Consider the following 21,530-nt stretch of genomic DNA (forward strand, 5'->3'; position numbering starts at 1 on the left):
TCCCACTACCACTAAAGGGGATCCTCTGTGTTCCACAGTGGGCGTGTTTGCAAATGACTAGAAGAATAAAAATATGTTGGTGCTTGTCTCGTGTTCTCTGCCTTTTGTGTTCCAAACGCTCCCCATTTTAAGACGTGCCAGTGGGTCTGATCAAACACTTCTCTCACCAGGACAGAGGCCTTTGCTGCAAAACCAGATCTCCCTGCATCTTAACGTGCAATGCTCCGAACACCTGGCGGATCACAGTCAAGCTGAAAACGCTGTGCAAGTACACAAACATCAGATGCCGGGTGAAAATCTCTGTACTTAGACCTCGTATTACAACCTCTCATCAGAGCAACAATGACAAAGTGTACTGCAAGGGGAACACAGAAGTCTAATTATTACAAAACGTCAATACCACCTTCAGCCCTCTCCCAGGCACAAGTGATCACAAGGATAACCCATCCAAATGAGCAGCATATACAACTTTACAAAGACATATGTATGGTTCTCTGGTCAGCCCTTATAAATAGCGTTTTACATATTAAAATAAATATGTCCACGTTGCCAAAGTAGCAAGAGGTTTCTTCATTATTTAAAAAAAATATGTTACAAAACAATATCATTTATATTTCTTGCTTAGTTTAAAAAAAGTAATAAAAAAGTCATTTTATAAAATAATATGAAAGTAAATTGAGTACAAGAGTGTCCGTCCCTAGCACGTGTCCTGGGTTTATATGTTGTGACTCATCACAAGATGCTGACCTCCAGGAAGTCGTAATCGTTCCTTCACTTCTAGTTGGACAAAAGAAATCCAGTGCTTGCTTTTTTCACCACTTGTATCAAGTCTATGATGTAAAATTCATGGCAAGGGAAGAAGTCCTAGATCTGGGGAAGGTTCTCACTGCTGCTATTTATGGCTTTGCTACTCCCTGTATCAGATTGCCTTGTGTAACACAGGATGTGAATGGCCAAAAATGAGCTCTGGAGTTTGAAGAAAACAAGTTCCAGTCAAATAGTGTAAGCAAGAAACTGCCTTTGTTTTTTTTTCTTGACACATCCTAAGTGTGCAAGAGTGTGGGAGCATGTGGGTGTGTACAGGTTTGAGCATGCGTGGGTGTGAGCGTTCATCTGCCTGCATGAGCGTACGTAAAAAGATTAGGAAGTGTGGGAGAAGGGCTTGGAGTCTCCTCCGGATCTAATCGCTCGGCCCCTCTGAAGCCCCCTTCCTAGTTACCACTGCTGAGCATTCCCAGAAGTTTACTGGGCTCCATGCCCTGTTGCTGTGCCATCTTCTGAACATCAAAACCCATGTGCATGAGGAACTGGATGACATTCATCTCCTGCCCTGTGAACTGGTCCCTGATAGTGGGGCACGAGGGGTTGCAGTGAGGCCACGGACAGCTGTCAATCAGGTGAATTGGGCAGCCTTTCAGAGGGGCCTTCCCATTTTTGTTGCTCTCGTGTAGGCTCCGATCCCAACAGTGCAGGGCACGGGGTAACGATGTCCCCTTCACCTGGATGTCTGTCCAGTGACTGAAAAGACAAACGCGCAGACTGCATCAGAGGGGCCAGGCTGTCGGAACCGGTTCATTCCCCCACCCGTTCCCCGTTGACCTTCCATAGAATCTGCAAAAGCACTCACTTGCGCGTAATGATCTCATGAGACAAACAGGCAGGAGCAAAGCTAGCGCTAAAGGAAAAAAGGAAACAAGGATTAGGTCTTGGAAGGACAAAGTAACTCCTCCTAAATAGAACCTTCCGGACTAGGTAGAGGGTGGAATTTTTGCTGCCCCTGACAAGATTTTTAGAAAGAGCAATGACTATCATGATATAAAACCCGACTGGACTGGAAAGCATCCAGAAGGGGCTCCATCCGGCGTAACAGTGCACATTTGCAACAAGTGACTCCTGAACGCACGAACTGAGTAAGGCACACTAATGGTTCCTCCTCTGTTGCCTCATCCACTCTCTGCATGTTTTACAATCAGTACTTTTCAAAACATCCCTGTGAGGTTAATGGCTGTGCGATGGCAAGGAGTCTCAGACCTTACCTTGGAGGTAGGAAAGAAAAAAAACACATTCCCATCAATAACAAAGAGCAGCTGATAATTGTGAAGCTGCAAATTACTTTGCACTTATCTAGAAATTAAAAAGGCAAGGTTCTCGACGTAGACTAACTCATAGCTACCAAATTTACAACACCCATTTCTGCAGAGATCTGAGAAACGCTGCTAGGATACTATATAACAATGTCTCTTAGAAATAAATGTGCCAGGTTTTCCTCAATGAAATACTTACGTCACGTCCTTCAAGGTGTTTCTCAACTCCCTACCCAGGTTCTGGATGTATAGCCACTGCCCCTCCTGAACAGGCTGGCCAGTGAGGTGTACATTGTCCACGGTGAGCTGGGCCTCATCAAAGAGCCACTGGACAACAAAGACTGGACCTAGGGAGGCAAAAAAATTGGAAAAGGAATTGCTCTATGTTAGCTACAGATATAGAGGAAACCCTAGCGTGCATTTTATATCTCTCCTCTGATACTTACATCGAAGAGTGGGGTAAATCTTATATCCAAAAAAGCAATTCCATTCCTCTCCCTCTTTAAACTGCAGCTTACAGCGTTCGGGAACAATACCATTCCAATACCTAGAAGACAAAGCAGTAATAGAATGAAGGTCATAGCGCAGTCTTAACAACAGCCTTTTCATATCCTGGCCTATTTCTGCTCTGGTTACAGTTCCAACTTACTGACAGCAGAGCGCTTTCTTGGCTACACTGTTCCACAAACACATTTGAGAGCATCTACAGTTTCACACATTCTTTTGCACGGCTAGAATTTAACTTATTATCCTTTCCAATAAAATCATGGAAAACCCACCAATGTAGATGATAAATATTCTTTGAGTATCAAAATTAAGGAAGATGGAGGAGGAAGACATCTTCTCCACACTCTAACCTCTTGTAAAACTGTACTTTAGAGCACCTGATTGTACCTTATTCCTCTTCTGATGGCTTCTGTGGGAGCACACGTTATGGTGTCAATACAGTCGGTTCTGCGATACTGTTTGTTATCCAGGAACCATCCGGAGTCTGCCAATCCTCGAACCTGGATTCCTTGATAACCCATCTCCTCCAGCTGCTCTGCCACTCGGTCCACATTCAGGAGCACTCCTGTCCCTCCCGCACTGCAAAGGACACGTTAACACTGCAGTCACGCAGCACGCACAGCTAGTAACGGCTGACTAGCACCTGTACCCTCTCACAGCAGGGACTCTATAAACGACTTCACCTATCCACAGGACAATCCACCACTAACTTGGCAGTCACCAATTATTTCCTTGCTTTGCGAAAAACACTCAGAAATAAAGCCAGTGCTGAGTAACAATCTGATACCTCAGAAACCAAATCCTGTTCTTCTTTCTCCTGGAAGACTTATATGCTTTACATCATTTGCAAGGGGTTTGGCTGGTCAAAACCCAAAAGAATCTGAAGTAAAACAAATTCACCCTCTGCAACTTCTATAAGACACCCCTGTGCAACACATGCTGAGTGCACTGTAGTTTTCTGCAACACAGCACGATCCAGAGCACCTGCGTCAGGCAAGTCTGATTTTTTAATTCAGACATCCCGAATCTATTCACAAGAGGCATGTGTCCCATGCTGCAGGCCAACAGGAGCCAGCATTCTTGGTGCAGGGAAAAATGAACACATTCCCTCCCTCTTGCAAAGCTTTTCCCTTGTTGTTATTTTCTCCATTTTCTCATAAGCGTACCTGGACCAAAAGCTGAGTAAATAACATTATACAATCCCCTGTTGTACCACTCAAAGGAGAAAGCTGAGAAGAGATACAGGGTTTGCTGTGTTAGAGTTACTGTACTCCTAGAAGGAAATTTTCAGGATCTGCTGAGACCTCCTCCCTAACAGCTTTCTACCGTGGAAATCTCCCGTCTTCACCACAGGAAATCTTGCAGATACCTACCTGCTCCCTGCTAGCAGCAACACTTTTGCAGTGCTAAGACCTTTTCCCACCAGCTCCTTTATAACCTCCTGAATGATCAGTGCTCCCATGAAGGCATATTCATCTGGAAGAGATAGCTCAGTGTCAACAAAACTCTTTCCTGTCCAGGCTAAGACTTTTGCTTCCTCTCTGCAAATGCTTAAGAACCGTATGAAGAGACCATGAACCTAAAACCAGCCCATTTTCTCCACTTCTATCAAGTAGATCTAACAAGAGATACTCCCCCCGCCGTACAAAACTCGCTTCCCTGAAAGAGACTGAACAGAGAGCGAACAGAACGCAGTAACACAAGCACACTTTCCTACAACAGCACTTCGGAATTGGTAAGCACCTGGAGAAGGAAAACAAGAGCAAAGCAAGAAGGCGCTGGGACCCTTTCTCTGTACCCGAGGAACACGCATGCCTTCCTGCCCGGGATCCCAGTTCCAACTTACTGCATCCCTTTTTTCCCCAATTCATAAAGCTAATTCAGACAAGCAACGTTTCACAAAATGTTACATCTACATAGACCGCTACCGCCTCGGCACCACCGAAAGGCAGCCATGTGTGCTGAAGTGTAACTGCTTCATGGGAACAATCATAAGAACCTGTGATGAAGTGAAAAGGTCCCTTACTGTGACAAAACCTGTACCTGTGGTATGCATGAGTGGCCAGTTCCTCACCGTGAGTGAGAAGAGCCACAGAGTGACACAGTATCTAGTTTAAGGCCAGAACTCAAAGACCAACTCAAAGAAAGGCATTAACCTTCTGCCTTTTGAGTGGTGCACCACGGAGCACCTTAGGCCAAATCCTTTTGTTCACAGCAGCATACACCAACAGCAGTTCCATTCTGGTCAAAGAAAACCCTTCATGAACAAACGAGAGGAGAACTAAGCCCCTGGTGTTTCTATAGACATTACTGCACTCAGACAACAGTCCTGCCCAAGTTGGGAAACCCAGAAAAGTACAACAGGTAGAACAATTCATTTGCACGAAATCCAGCTTAATCTGGAAGAGGACTCCTTTAAGCAGAATCACAGAGTTCTGTCATCATCAGAACAACAGCCAATGGCAATGCACATATTAAGATGAACTACTCTTCGTTTCCCAAAGAAACCTGCAGACAGCTTTAGCCTGAGACACGACGGCTCCTGTCAAAGGCCAAATATCCTCCTGATAGAAGTCTGAAACCAAATTCACTGCACTTGCCCCTCAGATCAGCAAAGCCAAAGCCGCATGCCACAAACCATGGTTCCTCAGCTAGACCATTTAATTTGCTGTGTGCTGGAACCTGGAGATTCATCTAAAAGGAATTCCGTTCCTCTAATCCTTGCATCAGTGTTACAGCTCTGCAAGCAGTGGCTCTGAACTGTCAGAACAGCCCGAGCTAAAGAGATCAGGATGTTTTATCTGGAAGTAGCTTGATATTCTTTCCTGCCCTTCAGCAAGAAAAAGGCTGTTCTTCATTCATGTAATTTCACAGAAGTCTGGCCATATCCTTTCATGTGCGATGTCTGGGGCAGCAACAGCCCATCAGCAACACTCACTTTTCTCGGACTTGGAAGAGGCACCGCTCCAAACATCACTTGAGCAATAAGGGATGAATCTGTAAGAGAGAGTTGTGTGAGTACTGATGTTCCTTTGACACGCGAGGAGGGGTGAGGACAGGGTCAAGTAATTGGAAGAAAATTAAACCCTGGGGAGGGGAAAAGGGAAGAGTTTCTTGTCCAGTTAGACAACTTACCTTCTTGCACACAAAGTGACAATTACAACTGCCTTGAATTTTCTCATGAGCACTGGTAGTTTTACAGTTAAATCAGTAAATATTGGGTCTTTTATCAATCTAATTGAAGCACCGAGCTCAGTGGACAGCGCGATGGGCCAAGATTTGGCTCTTCGCTGTCCCACTGATACGGTGGATGTCCTGCCACAGGGAAACTCTGTGCTTCAGTTTTGCACACGAAAAATGAGAAGACCTTGTTAATGCAGTGTAAATGCTGACTGCAGCCACTGGAGGTTTTTGCAGGAATGAAGTTACCTTCTCACTTTTGTCTCCAGCTTGCAGAATACAAATTAACATCTCTCTCTTCTGCTTTTCCTTCCTATATAGATGCATATATAAACTGGTGTCTTTCTCGTTTCTCTTCTTTGAGCTAGAAGAGCCACTCCACATTCCTCTCAAACTGGCAAATGTGTAACTCTACCAGCCCACCGCTCACAACAGTATTTGCCACTTCAGCTGTTCGAGAAGGCTCTCTAAGCTATCCCCAGTTTGTCTTCATTAGATCACCCCAAACTCACTTGTTAGAAATGAACTAGAACAAATGAGGAAACATACAATTTCCTCTCACAAGCGTTAGTCTTAGTCTGTCTTTGTAGCATTCTTGCTAGCCTACAAGGCAGGAGATGGTCTTTAAGTATAAACCTATTTCCCTTGTTTGTCCCTCCTTACACCATGTTTGCATTCCACCAGTGGGGATTTTCTTCTGGCTGCGATGACAGGATCCCGGTTCCTGCAGATGGGCACAAAGAAACAAGATGACAGTCTGTGACTTCAGAGAAACCGTATGAGCCTCATGAAGGATCCCTGACCACACAGAAAACAAACATCCATGATAAAAAACATTGGTAAAGGAAGTGGAAGGAACATTTCTAAATTTGCCCTCGGGCAGATGTGACTTTCAGAATTTGATTCATGCTAGAGATGACGCCCACCTAGAACCCTCTTGCGGTACAGAAAAGACCCTGTGACACATACTTAAAATCAAGCACTTCTCCAAAAAACAAATCCTAGGTGAATTCCAGCAATTATAAGATCTGTGCGAATGACAGAGGTTTAGGTATTCAGAGAGCCAGAGCATAAGTAGCAAGAATGAAGAGAGAAGCTCAACAGTTCTGTGCTGACTCAGGAGTGCGGTGCTCCAGAGTGTGGGTATCCGGGGTGCTAATGCACCTTATGCACGATGCTGAGAGATGCTACAAACACTTTACGTACGCACCAAACATACGCTTTCATACAGAGAATCACTGAGCTGGTTAAGTGGCGTTAAGCAATTGCAAGTGGGGAAAAGGCAGAAGCATGCAGCTCCCAGTAAAAGCCCAGATCTGATCTCTCCCTACGCACGTGGGGCCAGCCCTGTGACCGGCACACACACGCACCCAGCACAGCGCACGAGGGACTGCATCTGTGCCAACATACAGAGCGAGGGGACCAGGAACGGTTCTTCCCACAGGATTAAGAGAAACACAAAGTCTCTTTAAAAAACAAGAACCTAAGGCACAACTGTGATGATCCCGGCAGGTTTGTGAGCACATGCATGCATTCTAAATGAAGAGGGCACGTTGGCCAGAGTCCCCCAGAGCAGCACTGTCTGCCAGTGACAGCCGCACATCCCAACGCCTGCGCACGTCAGTGCTTTTAAAACTGCTGCAGTGCGCGGGGCAGCACGTGCTCGGGGCGTCCTCGCGCAGGACCGACAGCCCCACGGTGCCGCAAAGCCGCGCGCGGGTGGGAACCGCCACATGGCAGCGACCACGTGCCCACGAAGCGGCCGCCTCGCTGCCCAGGCTGTCCCCGCTCCCTCGGGCCTGTCCCCGGGGCGCGACTCACCCACGCGGGTGGCGGGCCACTCGCTGGAGCTCATCAGGCGGCGCATGGTGTCGTAGCGGGTGTCGCAGTTCTCCCTGTTGAAACAGTACCACCCGCCTGCGGGGAGAGAGGGCTCAGCGGGGCCGCGGCGGGGGGAGGCGGCCGGAGGGGCCGGGGCCCGCCGGTGTCCGCCGGGGCCCGCCCCCCTCCCGGCGCAGGCCGAGCCGCCCGCGGGGCGCCGTCGCTCACCTTCCAGGAAGAGCAGCCACCGCCGGCTGCCCTTGGACTCCTTGAGGTAGTACCTGCGGACGAACAGGCCGGAGGCGGCGCGGCGTTAGCGGCCGCCGGGGCCGACCGCAGCACCAGGACACCGGCCGGGCCGGGGCGGGGCGCGGGGGCGGAACGGGCAGCGGCGCTCGCGCCCGCCGGGACCCGCGCGGTGCCGCCGCCGCCCGGGAGGCGCGCGCTGCACCTGTCGCCGCCGCGCCGCGCGCCGCCGCCGCCAGGTGGCGCCACAGCCCTCGGGGCCGGGACGGGGGCGCGCGCGGCGGCGGGAGCGGCGGCGGCGCGGGGCAGCGGCGCGGCGCCGCGCGGGGACTCACCCGGCCGGGCTGCCGTCGTTGCAAGTGACCGAGGCGTTGTGCAGGAGGTGCAGGCGCAGGTCGTGCGGCAGCGCCTGGGCCGAGCAGGGGTACAGCGACTGCGCCAGGCTCTTGACCTGCGCCATGAAGCTGTCCATGTTGCCCTCCACGGCGGTGAAGTCCAGCGGGAAGCTCTCGGCCGCCGCCTCGCCGCGCTCGCGGGCTGCCGGGCCCCGCCGCCGCCAGCCCTTCCTGCCCTCGCCGCCGGGCCCGGCGTGCAGCAGCCCCAGCAGCAGCAGGAGGTGCACGGCCGCCGTGCCCATCGCCGCCCGCCGCCACCCGCCGCTCGCCGCGGCGGCAGCAGCAGCAGCCAGCCCCCGGCGGCGGGCAGCGCCGCCCGCGCTCCGCCGCGCCCCGCCGCGCCGCCCGCGGGGACGGGGGTCGGCGGCGGGCGGCGAGGACAGCGCCGGCGGCGCGGGCTCGGCGGCGCAGCTGCCGGCGCAGGACCCCGCCGCCCGCTCCCAGGCGGCGAGCATGACAGAGGGGCACGGAGTGCGCGGGGAGCGCGCCGGGGGCGCCGCCAGCCCGGGCGCCGCGTGGGGCAGCAGCCGGCCAGCCCCCGCCCTGCCCTGCCCTCCGCCCCCTCGGAGCGAGGCGGAGGGAGCGGGGGGTCTGCGCCGCACCGGCACGGCGGCCCGCTCCGTCGGGGCGCGCCCCGCGCCCCCCGCCGCCGGCGCCGCCATCGCCGCCCCTGCCGGCGCCGGGGCCGGGGCCGGGGCCGCGGCCGGCGGGCGCCCGCCAGCCTCGCCCGCGGGGCGGCGGGAGGCTCGGGGCGGCCTCTCGCCGGGGTCGGGGGCGGCCGGGAGGGGGGGCGGTCGGGCCGCGCGAGAGCGAGGACTCGCACGTGGCGGCCCCCGCGGCGGCGCCCCCCGCCCCCCCGCCGCCCCGACGGCGGCTCCTCCCCGGCTCCGCGTGGGCGGTGCCGCCCGCCCCACCCCACTCTGCGGGACGTGCCACCCCCCCTCCCCGCGCCCCCCGGCCGCCGTCGGTGCGGCGCCCCCGGGAGGGTGGGGGTGCCCCGCGGTGCCGGGCTCCAGCCTGGCTCCGGCCCGCCGGGAGCAGCGGAAAGCCGGGGCGGTCCTTCGGGCCCGCACATCGGCGTCCGGTCCGCGTGGGCGCCCGCGGGCGAGCGGGGCGGCAGCGGGTCGCCGCCGGGCACGGGCTGCCGCTGCCGTGGGCCGAGAGGGGACGCGGTGGCCGCGGCTGCCTGTGGCGCGGGCCTGCCCGGGGGACCCCGCAGCGGCGGGCAGCCCCCGGGGCGCAGCGGGTCGGCGGCCCGGTGCCAGCCTCGCTGCAGCCCCCCTCGGCCTGGCGGCTCCCCGCGGCGGCGGGTGTGGGCTCTCGGCAGCTCGTCAGGTTCGTCCCCTGTGTCCCGTGGGTCTGGGACATTTCCAGCGACTGCAAAAAGGGTCCTGGAGGAAAAGCCGTGTCGGGTCCCGGTTAGCAGAGTGCCTGTCATCTGCGAGAGCGAGGAATGTCACCAAAACCACTGTCCTTGTTGCAGACCTCGGTATTACAAAACGAGGGAACAGAGAGAAAATGCGACGCTTCGAACAATTCCATTTTCGTTTGGATACCAAACTGGACAGCTCACGCCCTTTGACAGCCCCCCAGCAGGGAAACAGTCTGTCTTTACCGGGAAATGTAATCTATCTGGGATTAGAAAAGGTAGAAATAGTATAATCTTAAAATAGTAAATTGAGGGTTTTTTTTTGTAGGGCAAGAGTTTAGGCTGTCCAGCTGCTGCAACTACATATTTTACCTTGGCGTGTTTGGACTTTCGAAGTGTATCCTCAACTCCGAATTTCCTACACATGTAGCACATGGCTTTGCAATTTGCTTGTCATGTTGGTTAGTTGTTTTCTTTTTTAATCTTTCAGTTACTCTTATATCGTCTCAATCTTAGCTCTGTCCTCAGTCAGATTTTTACCTCCAAATGTTTTCTTTTATCTAAGTGCTGATAGTACCAACAGTATCTTTAAGCCAAGAAAAGCCACTAAATTGAACATACCCCTCCACAGGCACACTATGCTCACCCCCAGATATATTTTTGGTCCCAGCACGATTCTGCACCGTTGTATCTTTTTCTACACCGGCTTTAACATCCCTTCCTCACTGGCCATGACAGATATGAGCAGTTGATCACTAGGACTAGTTATAGCAAGTTAGTGAGCTTGTCCGGTTGTCCAAGCAGGGGTGCAGCTGGAAACTGGTTGGTTTGTGCAAAGTCTGAACAGATGAATCAGTACGTAAGTCCTTGAGAGTGCTTCAGGATCACTGGAACAATCAGCATAAACAGCTCCAGGACCTCAAATTCCACTAGCTACAGCAAGAAAAACAGACGGATAAGATTGCTGAACTCCATCCCACTTCTCTAGAGGAAAGGCATAAAGTTCATCTCACTGGCAGGCTTGCATCCTGCCTGGTTTCCATGCTCCTCTTTGGGGAGGTCTGTAGGTACTGGACTCTGTAAGACATTGTACCAGCTGGTGCCGTAAGAGGTGACTGGATGTGATATACCAATGAAGAACCTCAGGGCAAAGGGGAATGCATGTTAAAGTTGCAGATCTTTGGGCCTTTGTCCAAAGAGGTGAAGCAAACACATTTAAATTTTGCCTGTCTTGGCCCTACTGAGCCCCCTTCAGCTTTCTTACGTCTGGTTCAGGCAACTCAGGAGGGTTTCTTTCAGAGCACTTTTACTTCTCATCCTTCCAAAGCTGAGTAAAATGTTCATATTACCTGTCATGAAGGAGCAAGGGGGCTGTTAAGAAGAGCATAAGGCTGTGTGAGGTTATGGCAGGACAGACTGCTTTTTTACCTCTAGACATTTAAATCTGGTACAGTTTAATTCTTTGACATCTGAACTTGAGAGAACATCAAAGTACACACAGATTTTGGAGAATTTTGTAATACTGTCCTTCAGCACGAGAAGTTCACTACGTTTTAATCTTTTGGAAAGAGCCACCCTACGTTGGATAGATGGGGCTTGGTGCAGAAGGGAGCTCAGGGAAAGCTGTGAAAGAGTTGGACTCCTGCTTCAGGCACTGAAGGTGGGACGTTTTTATTGGTAGGAGTGAGGCACGTAGGAGGGCAGCAAGACATTTTTAATGATTGGGAATAACGTTAAGGGAGATGCTATTTTCAATACCTTTTAAAATGAGATATCCTGCATGATACGTTCCAGTATGTCCTAATGTAGTTCTGCATGTTGAAGTGTACTGGGCTATGCAGTACAATAGCAAACGAGAGTTTTGAAACTCCCTAGAACTCTGCCAGGGCCAAGACAGCTTCAGGACTTGCTCTTTTGATGTTTCTCTATCAGAAACCAAGAGGATTGCACCTGGAGTCCTGTGCCAGGCAGGACTTGTGCCACAGGTATGGTTCCCCTTCATAGCCAGCTCTCATGCCTGATTTAAGCCGCTCTGTGGCTTGGGCTCAGCTGAAGTTCCCTGGGTTGTTTCTTGGGTCTTGTGTTGATCAAAAGTGTGTGTGGTATAAGTCACCCCGTAGAGGACCACTCACTCACCAACAGATAAAATCCTGCTTTCGCATAGTCCCACTACTGCTGTCTCTTCTAACTTCAGTGGTGGATGGGGATAGAGCAACTCTGATAGGGCAACAGAGCTCGTTTATAGACCCGTACAAACGAAACATGCTGTGTGACGCTCTGGCAGGAACCGCCCTCTTGAATGTCCCCAGGATTTCTCACGATCGGGAGCGTGTACCGTTGGTACAGACAGGAGGAAATACTTTTCAGAATCCTCATTAACATGATAACTAACTATTGCTCTGTACCATGTTTTGGAACTGGTTACAACATATTTCTAGATGTTCACAGTTGTTTTCCTATCTATTTGAAAGAAAAAAAAAAGAAAAAAAAAAAAAGAGGGGTTTCCATGCTTTATTGAGAAGCAAATTTATGCATTATTTTGTGTGTGGGTGTGTGACGGAATGCAAACATCCAAAACGCCAGGGATATGTGTCTAATGCAAAGCGCCAGCTGCCTAAAAGGTGATTTTAAGGAAAGGTCATTCCACAGTTTGTTCACTGTAATCACTAGTGAAATGCAGTTTCTGAAAAGTTGTTAGCACGGTGGACGTTGTTTTGCTGAGGCTCACCTGGTAGATTTGCAGGCATCCTCTTGATCCTGACAGTGGCAGAAATCCCAATTGTTGAGGGTATTTTTCAGCTATTCCCTAATGAGTTCCTCTTTCTTTGTAGCACTTTAATGAACTCCAGGTTGTAGTTACCTCCCCCTTCTTTCTCTCCTGATGCTTCTAATTTGAGATAAATATTTGAGATTAGAAGTGGCTCTGGGTATGAAATGTGACCCTTAACCTCCACGCAACTTTCTGATTATGACATGCCATTAAAAACTAGATTCATCTCTCTAATCCTGCAACTTGGAAACGTTCAGCTCAAATTACATCGGTGTCTTTTTAACAGGAGCAACATTTCTGTAAGGGATGTGTCACTTTCAAATGCAAAATAGGAAACAGCTGCCTGCTTCAGACATCAAATAGAGGAGCTACCCCCTGTCCAGAAACAAGACCAATTTTTTGGGCTCCGTGAAACCCAAAATGTACCCTTTAAAATTGAATGGCTGCTCCACCGCAGCAGCTGAATAATTACTGGCCTCAACACAGCCTTTTAAATTGTTTCTTCTTCTTCATGCCTTCTATGAAGGTATTAATTAGTGGAAGGACAGGGTATTGTCATTCTGTTAGATGCCTGCAGAGCTTTGGATCTCGACCCTATTTTAAAGACTAAGAACTTGCAGACCATAGATATTTGTTGCACCCTTGGTAGGCAAAAGTGTGAAAACTTCCAGAACAATCTTGCCCCTAAGTCCTTATGCCTCTTTACATATTTTACAGCAAAGAGCAATTGAAAAGGTAGGGAATTATAAGAAATATGTTTCTAGACTTGTGACTGTTACAGAGATGGTAACAGAGAATGATCAGTGATTGTTTCTTAATAAGAGATGGGGAACACCAGGGAAGAAGTTCCAAACCAAACAAAATTGAGTACTGCTGTCATACAACGCAATGTAACTGTGGCATCCATTGCTCCATGATCCTGTAGATGCCAAAAGCTCAGATGGGCTCAAAACACAGCTAGGCAAATTAATGTAAGACAAATCCATCAGGTATGATTAGATGTAAAGACACCACCTCTGACTCGGGAAGTCTAGAAGATGCAGATTGCTGAAAACTGGAGGTTGATACTGGGGAAAATATAATCGCAGTCTCCTGCTCTGATGCTGTTCCCAGCTGCCCTCAGAGGTAGTGTTCCGAGTACCGTGATGTGTGCCAGTGTAGTCATTCTCGTTAAGAAGCACTTCTAAGATGTGGGCCTTTCTCCTAGAAAAGAGCATCCTTGAGAGGATGGAAATTCATAACCTCTTTATGAAATGCTGAATTTCAGAGTATGAACTAAGTTCTTCACTGCATAAGCTGAGAAGTGACAAATAAAAAGAAGATGGTGGTAATACCTCCATATATAGCTATCATGGTTATATTCATAAAGTTCCATAGCTGCTTAGCTAAAATAGTAAAAAACAAAAACAAAAACGCAACTTACAGGGTATTGACATATGATTGGAAGTCGTTCAGCTGATGTGGACAGACAAGTTACTAATCAGCTGTTCTGTGGTAACTGGACATATATACACATCCATCCATCCCAGCTCTGAAAGTAAAATACACTAATTTAAAGCATTTTTATGTGTTTAGCCATTACAGACATGGACTAGGATGCCAGTATCCTGAACACCATAGCTATATAAGTGATATGACAATGATACCTCACAACAGAACGCAAAGAACACATGTATAGACATTTCTAAGTGTTACTTTTAAATAACGCATTATACACCAAGACATCCTTTATTACTATTACTAGATCTTATTGAGCAGTTATGGTGTTAAAGAATCCACATGCATAAGCGAGGGGATGTCTCACCATCATTAAAATTCCCATCCTCTCTTTTTCTCCTTTTTCTTACACTGCTGATATGGTAAAAACAAGCAAGTGTATTATCTTTTACAAAAGCGTCTTTCCTTAAAAGGATCTTTTTCCTTTATAAGCCAAGCAAAGCAGACATTTTTGTGGGCGCTGGGGGTGGTGGTGGTGACTTAACATATATGATAAATATAGAAGAAGTAGAGAAAATATTTGGCATGTGGTAACAACTTAGCCTAAATAAATTCCAGTGGTTACCCAAACGAAAAGTTTTTTTTACGATAGCAAACAAAAGACTGTAGTTGTGTCTCTGAGAATGCCTTGGACCCTGAAAAGGCAGTACTGAGGGTGATGGGAAAGCTCATAGATGAAATAAAGTCTCTCAGAAATTTTGTGTCATAAAATGCAAGACAATATTAATTCCCTCATCTGAATGGCTGAGTTTGCCACACTAATCATGAAATGCCCAATCAACATTTTTGTTCGAAATGGCTTTCGAAGGCATCGGGATGCTGTAATTTGTTTTCCCACTGGTGACACTGTCCACGCACTCATCTGACAACGGGAATGTAGTAAGATGCTCCCCACTTCTCTCAAATTTGGTGGTTGCAATGGCGCTTATCTTTTGCCAAGGAGAGCCTTCTTGCACGCGCAGGTGTTTTTGGAGCCACCAGCCCCCGCCGGCGGTCAGCCCCCGCCGGCGGTGCTCGGCGCGCACGGCGTTCCTCCGCCTCCGCCCCCCCCCCCCCCCCCCCCCCGGCACACGGAGCGCGGGGCCGCCGAAGGCCGCGCCGGGCTCTGGTCGCTGCCTGCGGTGCCCGGCACGGTCCAGAAACCTGTTTTATTTCCCCGGCGGACGGGGTGATGGGCCGTAACGCCGGAAACCCACGGGAAATGCCGGGCCCCGACAGCAGCCGCCGGCCGCTCCCAACAGAACTGCGGGGCGGCCCCGGCCAGGCCCGGCGGTCTCCTCCGCGCTCCCGTCCGGAGGACGGACCGTGTGCCCGGGCCGCCGCCGGCTCTTTTGTCTGCCCGGCACCCCCCGCTCTCGCTCCAAGTGCCGGCGGCGCTGCGAGACCCCCTCGCGCCCGGGGAAGCGCCAACGCCGCTCCGCCGGGCAGCCAGCCCCAGTACCGGCCCAGCACGGCCGCCTGCGCTGCTCCCCTCGGCCCGGCCCGGCCCGGCCCGGCGCGGCGGCGGGGCGGGGCGCGGCCTGCGGGCAGGGCCGGCCCAGGGCCCAGCTCCGCCCCGGCCGTGGCGGGTGGGAAGATGGCGGCGGCGGGCGGGGGGGGCGCTGCGGTGTCGGTGCTGGCCCCCAACGGGCGGCGGGTCACGGTGCGGGTGGGGCCCGGTACGGTGCTGCTCCAGGTGGGTCCGGGGTGGGTGCGGCCGGCGGTGCGGCCGCGGGGCCGCGGGCCGGCCCGTAACGCCTCTGTTCTCTCCGCAGATCCTCGAGGAGGTCTGCAGGAAGCAGGGCGGCAGCCCCGGCGAGTACGGCCTGAAGTGAGTCTCTCCGCCCCGCCGGGTCGCGTGCGGGACCCGCCGGAGGCTGCGCCGCGCCGCCGCCGGGGGAGGCGGTGGCCGCTCTGCCGGGCCGGGCCGGGCGGGGCCCGCCGCGCTGTCGGGGCCCGCGGCCTGCCCCCACTCCGGGCCTGCCCCCGCTCCGGGCCTGTTTCCCAGCGAGCGCCGGCGAGCGCGGTGTGGGCGGGCGGGCGCCGGAGGGAATGGGGGTTCCGGAGCTGTCGGTCGGGGCCAGGCCCCGCTCCCGCAGCCGGTAACACAGGAGGGCATCCTTCGCGGTCATCCCTGGGAGAGGGGGATCCGCCGTCCAGACTGCGCCAACAAAGTGGTTTTGTTCACGTGAATCTCTCCCATTTCCCTGTGCCAAGTTCCCTTCGCTTTGGGGACAGATGATCGAGGTCCTGTGTAACCTCCACCAAGGTGTCCTTCCCCACACGTGCACTTCTGCTAGCTCACGGGCTGGTAGGACTCTTCTCTCTGACCCGGTGGTGTGACTCTAATGGTGTCATCATCAAGAGGTTATTTGTCTGGGCAGCACTAAAAAACCTACCATTTTATTTAACAGTGAACACCAGTCTTGAATTCGTGTTCAGCTGCTGTTTATCACTTAAGACCTGAGGAGGAACATATATTTGAGTGTTTACCTCTACAAACAGCAACTTCTTTGGTATGCAGAAGAATCTTTTTTGATGACTGTTTTCTGAATCACCAGTTGTGCATTGTTGAATTGTGCTCTATGGCGTCTAGTAAGTCCGCAGGGAATTCTCTTGCTCAATACCTGGACTTTGCATTGTTGCCAGTCCCTGAAGGGATCTGAAGGTGGCATAGGTTTCTGGTGTCTTCATGGGCTGTGTTCTTTGCTAGGTTTCAAAGGAGCGTGCTGGATCTGTCTCTACAGTGGAGGTTTGCCAGACTGCCCAACAATGCCAAGCTGGAGATGGTGCCAGTCTCTAGCAGAGTGGGAATTAGAAACACGGTACGTTCATTGCACAGTGTCACCTGATTTGTTCAGTTATCAGTTATGCTGGATGTGATCTTGTCAGATGTAATGAGCAAGAGTATGGTCAGGCTCGGCCAGTGCTTGAGTGGAAGACCACCCAAAGACCAGTTGGGGTGTGGTGGAAAATAGTAATTCAACAGCTGGAAGTCTTTGCATGCAGTCTCTATGACGGTGGAGTTCCAGCTGTGTGCTGGAGGACAGGGAGATCTTTTGGGGAGCTGAAAAACTAGTAGTCATGAACGTATAAGAAGTTAAACATCACTGATGACTTTGCTCAGCAGTCAAGCTACTAACTCAGTTCCTTTTCCTAATTTCAATTTCAGTTGCTGTTGTCTGCCTCTGGATTTTGACTAAAATCTCAAATTCTTTCAGGATTCTCTTTTGCTTCTTTCCCAGCATTGCTGTTCTTGGTGTGTCCACACAGCTATAGAATTTTTTGACGTGTGATGTGTTTAGCAGTTGCCGAATGTCCTTGTTTAGTATAATTTGAAAAGGACTTACGGATGCCATGTTCTATTTGATTTTTTGTCACATCTAGGAGATTTAAGAATCTTTTATGCATGTCATTATAACAGCTGGAGGCGTCATTTTTAAAACAATGCATAAGTGTTAATGAGTGTAAACATTCTATGTGCTAAAACCGATGTGTGATCTTATTTAAGTAGCCTGTGAGTGAAAATCTGTCTATCACAAACAGTTATCTCTCTTTTTACTGACTTCCTCATACGGAGTTCCTCAATTTTTGTGAAAGTTTCAGGTCTATTAGTGCTGATCTCTCCATGTCTGCCTGCCAAATTGCGTTAGTGGCATTTTGTTACAGGTAGTTGCCTTAGCTGTCACAAAGATAAACTGGTACATACATTGAAAAGTGAACTTTGTAGTGTGAGAAGGTTTTGGAATCTCTGCTCTAGTTCACTGTGGCTGTGCAATGTAGTTTTGGGGGTCACTGATGTCCATGTTTTCCTCCTTTGTTTTGGAATGAATGTTTTCTTTCTGAATTGTGATAGAAAGAAGTTTGTGCTCCAAATGACGTATATAGTTAAAAAAATACCACAAGCTGGTAGCATCTGCTTAAAATTTTCAGTTAAAAAAAGTGATGGCATGGAGTTCATCTTCTAGTGGAAAGTGTTTCTATTAAAATGGTACAGTGATGACTTTATCTGACATTTGCATCCAGTTTGGGAGGCACTGTACCAAAGGAAAACAGTGATTTTTTTTTTTTTTTCCCCCAAGAAGATATATGCAGTGTATCAGAAAGGATGAGAAGGACTGTGTACTTTAGGAGAGGGGTTATAAAACGGAATCACTACTTTCGATCACAAAAGAGAAGAGCTAATGAAAGTTCAAGTTGTTACGGTTTAGTTGTATTTCAACAGAAGAATCTACAGAAGTGAGGCTTCCCTTGGAGTGCTCGTTGCTATTTTATAGAGTTGAGAAGCTAGAGCAAATATGCTTGAGAAGGGTGCAGTCTAAACAGAGTTGCTGTCCCATAAACTAAGAACAGAGATTTCATTTGGAAGAATTTTACAGGCAGTATAAGAAAATACTTTGTACAAAATACAATTGACCAAAAGAATTCCCCGCCACAGGGAACTCATGTCAAATACTGTAGGAAGTTTAAAACAGCTGGGTAACTGTGACCAGAACTGACACTAGCATTATGCCCTAATATAGTGGCAGTTGAGATGTGGACTCAGTCATGCAGGCCGACTGCAGTAATGCTGGGATGAATTTGCTTCTGTGGCTTTTGTTACTGTCTCTTTCATTGAGATAATGTGCATGGAAGTAGGTGTGCTTTGCTGTGGTACATTGGCAGCAGTTACCTCTAGAGAGAGAATACAGGTTTTGAGAAATCATGAGTTTGTTCAGCAAATCTGATTTTTTTAAAATAGAATGCCTTTGGATTTGCCCTTGCAGGTAAAAGCCGTTGATTCCTATAAGATGGTTCTTTAGAGAAAAATTGAACAAATTCCTCTTGTGATGACAGGTGATCTAGGGGTACCATCAGTACAGTTCTAGTAAACTTGTTAGCCTTTTGTTTATATGTTTGTAAACTTAGAAGATAATTGGCACTGGTTTCTCTATTCTATATAGAGCCTGGAATTTTTAAAAAGTTGGGGTTTTTTTATTGACTGAATATGACTTTCGTGACATGCTTAGCTTTGAACTGTTGCCCAAAAACTGATGCAACTGGTAGTCTGAATTTCTCAGCTGGATTCTTATAGAATGGTGATGTCAGCTGTCATCACTCTGCTGTAGCTGAGAATAATCTAAGGCTTGTCTCCAGCATAGGAGAAACCAGGAGATTGTGTTAGTGGTGGGATGAAACGACTTAGTTCTGTTGGCTAGTTGTTGATGATGCCACTGTTTCCTTTATGTAGAAAAATTCCTGTCTCCAGCAGATCACAATTTGCAGTCCAGCAAAGACTGGTAGGAGCCGAGGCAGATGACAAACATATTCCTCCAAGGAAATCACAGTAGATTGCTGGAGCGTGTGGTGTCTATTTTTTCCCATCTCTCTCTCCCCCCATCATGCTCACACACATGCACAGGCACACGCTCTCACAGAGGGAGAAAGGATGCACTGACGTTGTTGGTAGGGGCACATGAAAACAGAATGAAAGAAGGCTTCTGTTGATGTCCTAGGCTCCTGTCCTTCTCAGACTTTTGAACAAGGCCAACTTCTGTGGACTTCAGAAGACCATAGTTGACTGGAGGCACTACAGACTTGTTTGGGTTTTTTTTTTGTTTGTTTTGTTTTTTTACTTTTCTTTAGATGAGTGAGCTAATTGGGAAAACTTAGGGTTAGGCATTTTGAAAAAGCAAGCTGAATATTCTCTAAAAGGTAAAGATAACACAGAATCACAGAATTTTCAGAGTTGGAAGGGACCTCTAGAGATCATCTAGTCCAACTCCCCCGGAAGTGCTCTGCCATTCTCCAACTCTTTGTCAGCTGCTGGATTTTTCCCTTGGGACCATCAGGAGTTTATAGAATCATAGAATAGTTTGGGTTGGAAGGGGCATTTAAAGGTCATCTAGTCCAACCCCTGAAGTTGAGTCTGAAGTTCTTCATGGTGTGTCTTCATAGACTGTCCTCAGTGTATTCATTTTAGAAATGCCTTGGATTTGTTTGTTTGGTTGGTTGGTTTTGGTAGCAGTTCTCTGGAGGATATGTAGGATCTGCATGAGAACCTGCTAATGAATGTGTTCTCCATGTTGGAAAAGTCCTGTTAGAATAGACAGCTACCTCTCCTTTGCCTTTTTCTGCAGGTGTTTAAGAACTTGATAACTTGAGACTTTTGGTTAATTTACTCTTAAATTGTATGTCAAAATGTTGTGGTTAGGAAGCATTAGTGAGTTGCAAGTTACACATGTAGTCCCTTTGGACTGATAATAGTTGGTTATGTCTTCAGTAACTCGAGGATAGATTTGGACCATATTCATTGTTTGCCTTTGTGGATGTGCAAGTATACTGTTTGTTCTGCCTCAGGGAATTTGTTCTGCAGATCGATGCTTAAGTCGACAGAGCTCTGGATTGGTATTTTAGTTTATGCAGCTGCATCAACCCTATTTGGGTTATTGGAATTCATTATATATCGCTGTGAGGACCCTTGTTGTGAAGTTTCGGCTAGTGTAAAACAGAACATCTCAGTTGCTCGTGATGACACGTTATTTGGGATGCTTTCATTGGCCTTTGTCTGAATATCTTTTGGTTCAGGATATGGCAGGGAAGACGGGCCCAAGAAAGTTGGTTAATGTTGAAGGATTGCCTCCTTCACGCTCAAGAGTGGTCCATTCCAACGAATAGGAGGTCAGGCAAAAATACCAGGATGCCTGCATGGATGAACAAGGAGTTCCTGGCCAAACTCAAACACAAAAAGGAAGCATACAGAGAGTGAAAGCAAGGGTGGGTACCCTGGGAAGAACAGAGACCTTGTCCAAGCAGCCAGGGATGAAGTTAGGAAAGCTTAAGCCCAACTGGAATTGATTCTGGCTGGGGACGTCAAAGACAACAAGAAGGGCTTCTTTAAGTACATAGGTAACAAAAGGAAGGCTCGGGAAAAAGCGGGCCCATTGCTCAACAAGGTAGGGGACTTGGTTACACAGGACATGGAAAATGCTGAATGCTTTCCTTGCCGCAGTCTTTCCTAGCAAAACCAGCCTTCAGGAATCCCAAGTCCCAGAGATCAGGGGGAAAGGCTGGAGCAAAGAAGATGTACCCTTGGTGGAAGAGGATCAGGTCAGGGAATACTTGAGCAAACTGAACATATGTAAGTCTATGGATGGGATGCACCCATGAGTGGTGAGGGAGCTGGCAGATGTCACTGCAGGGCCACTCTTGATAGTCTTTGGTTGATCATGGCTATTGGGAGAAGTACCTCAAGACTGGAGAAAAGCAAATGTCACTTCTATCTTCAAGAAGGGCAAGAAGGAGGACACAGGAAACTACAGGTGGGCCAGCCTCACCTTGATCTCTGGGAAGGCAGTGGAGCAGCTGATCCTGGAGACCATTTCCAGGCACACGAATGACAGGAAAATCATCAGGAGTAGATAGCATGGATTCAACAAGGGCAAGTCAGACTTGACGAACTTGACTATCTTCTGTGATAAAATGACTGGCCTGGTACGTGAGAGGAGAGCAGTGGATATTGTCTACCTGGACTTCAGTAAGGCCTCTGACACTGTCTCTGATAAGTTCCTCATATATAATACTCATATTCATAGCAGAACAGAACTACTCTAAATATTAACTTCTAAAATAATTATTTGACTACTCCACTGCACTTTAAACTAATGTAATCCTTTGCAGGAAGTGTTTAGAAGGAAGTAATG

At 49.3% G+C, this 21,530-nt stretch overlaps 2 protein-coding genes across 5 annotated transcripts in view; one reads left to right on the forward strand and one right to left on the reverse strand.

Moving 5' to 3' along the window:
* Positions 1 to 60: 60 nt before the first annotated feature.
* On the reverse strand, positions 61 to 8,688 carry NOTUM (notum, palmitoleoyl-protein carboxylesterase; the record flags this gene model as incomplete). Its single annotated transcript, XM_082492417.1, has 11 exons — positions 61 to 1,518; positions 1,628 to 1,675; positions 2,284 to 2,431; positions 2,531 to 2,631; positions 2,979 to 3,170; positions 3,965 to 4,067; positions 5,530 to 5,588; positions 6,435 to 6,495; positions 7,593 to 7,688; positions 7,821 to 7,873; positions 8,174 to 8,688. The coding sequence occupies 11 exons, from the start codon at positions 8,686 to 8,688 to the stop codon at positions 1,212 to 1,214; spliced, it is 1,683 nt and encodes a 560-aa protein (XP_082348543.1). The 3' UTR covers positions 61 to 1,211.
* A 6,738-nt stretch (positions 8,689 to 15,426) lies between these two features.
* ASPSCR1 (ASPSCR1 tether for SLC2A4, UBX domain containing) overlaps positions 15,427 to 21,530 on the forward strand; it is a gene marked incomplete at its 5' end in the record, with an annotated part of 49,824 nt that continues 43,720 nt past the window's right edge. For 2 of the 4 annotated variants that reach the window (XR_014269810.1, XM_082492357.1), the window contains 3 exons: positions 15,446 to 15,544; positions 15,624 to 15,679; positions 16,562 to 16,673. Coding sequence is in view for 3 of the 4 variants with exons in the window: in XM_082492357.1 (XP_082348483.1) it covers positions 15,446 to 15,544; positions 15,624 to 15,679; positions 16,562 to 16,673 (267 nt within the window). Of the gene's footprint in view, positions 15,545 to 15,623; positions 15,680 to 16,334; positions 16,365 to 16,561; positions 16,674 to 21,530 lie in introns of those variants that run through there. The other 2 variants (XM_082492359.1, XM_082492358.1) reach the window with 2 other exon arrangements.

Source organism: Vanellus vanellus, assembly GCF_965231255.1.
Source record: "Vanellus vanellus genome assembly, chromosome: 17".
Lineage (NCBI taxonomy): Eukaryota > Metazoa > Chordata > Aves > Charadriiformes > Charadriidae > Vanellus > Vanellus vanellus.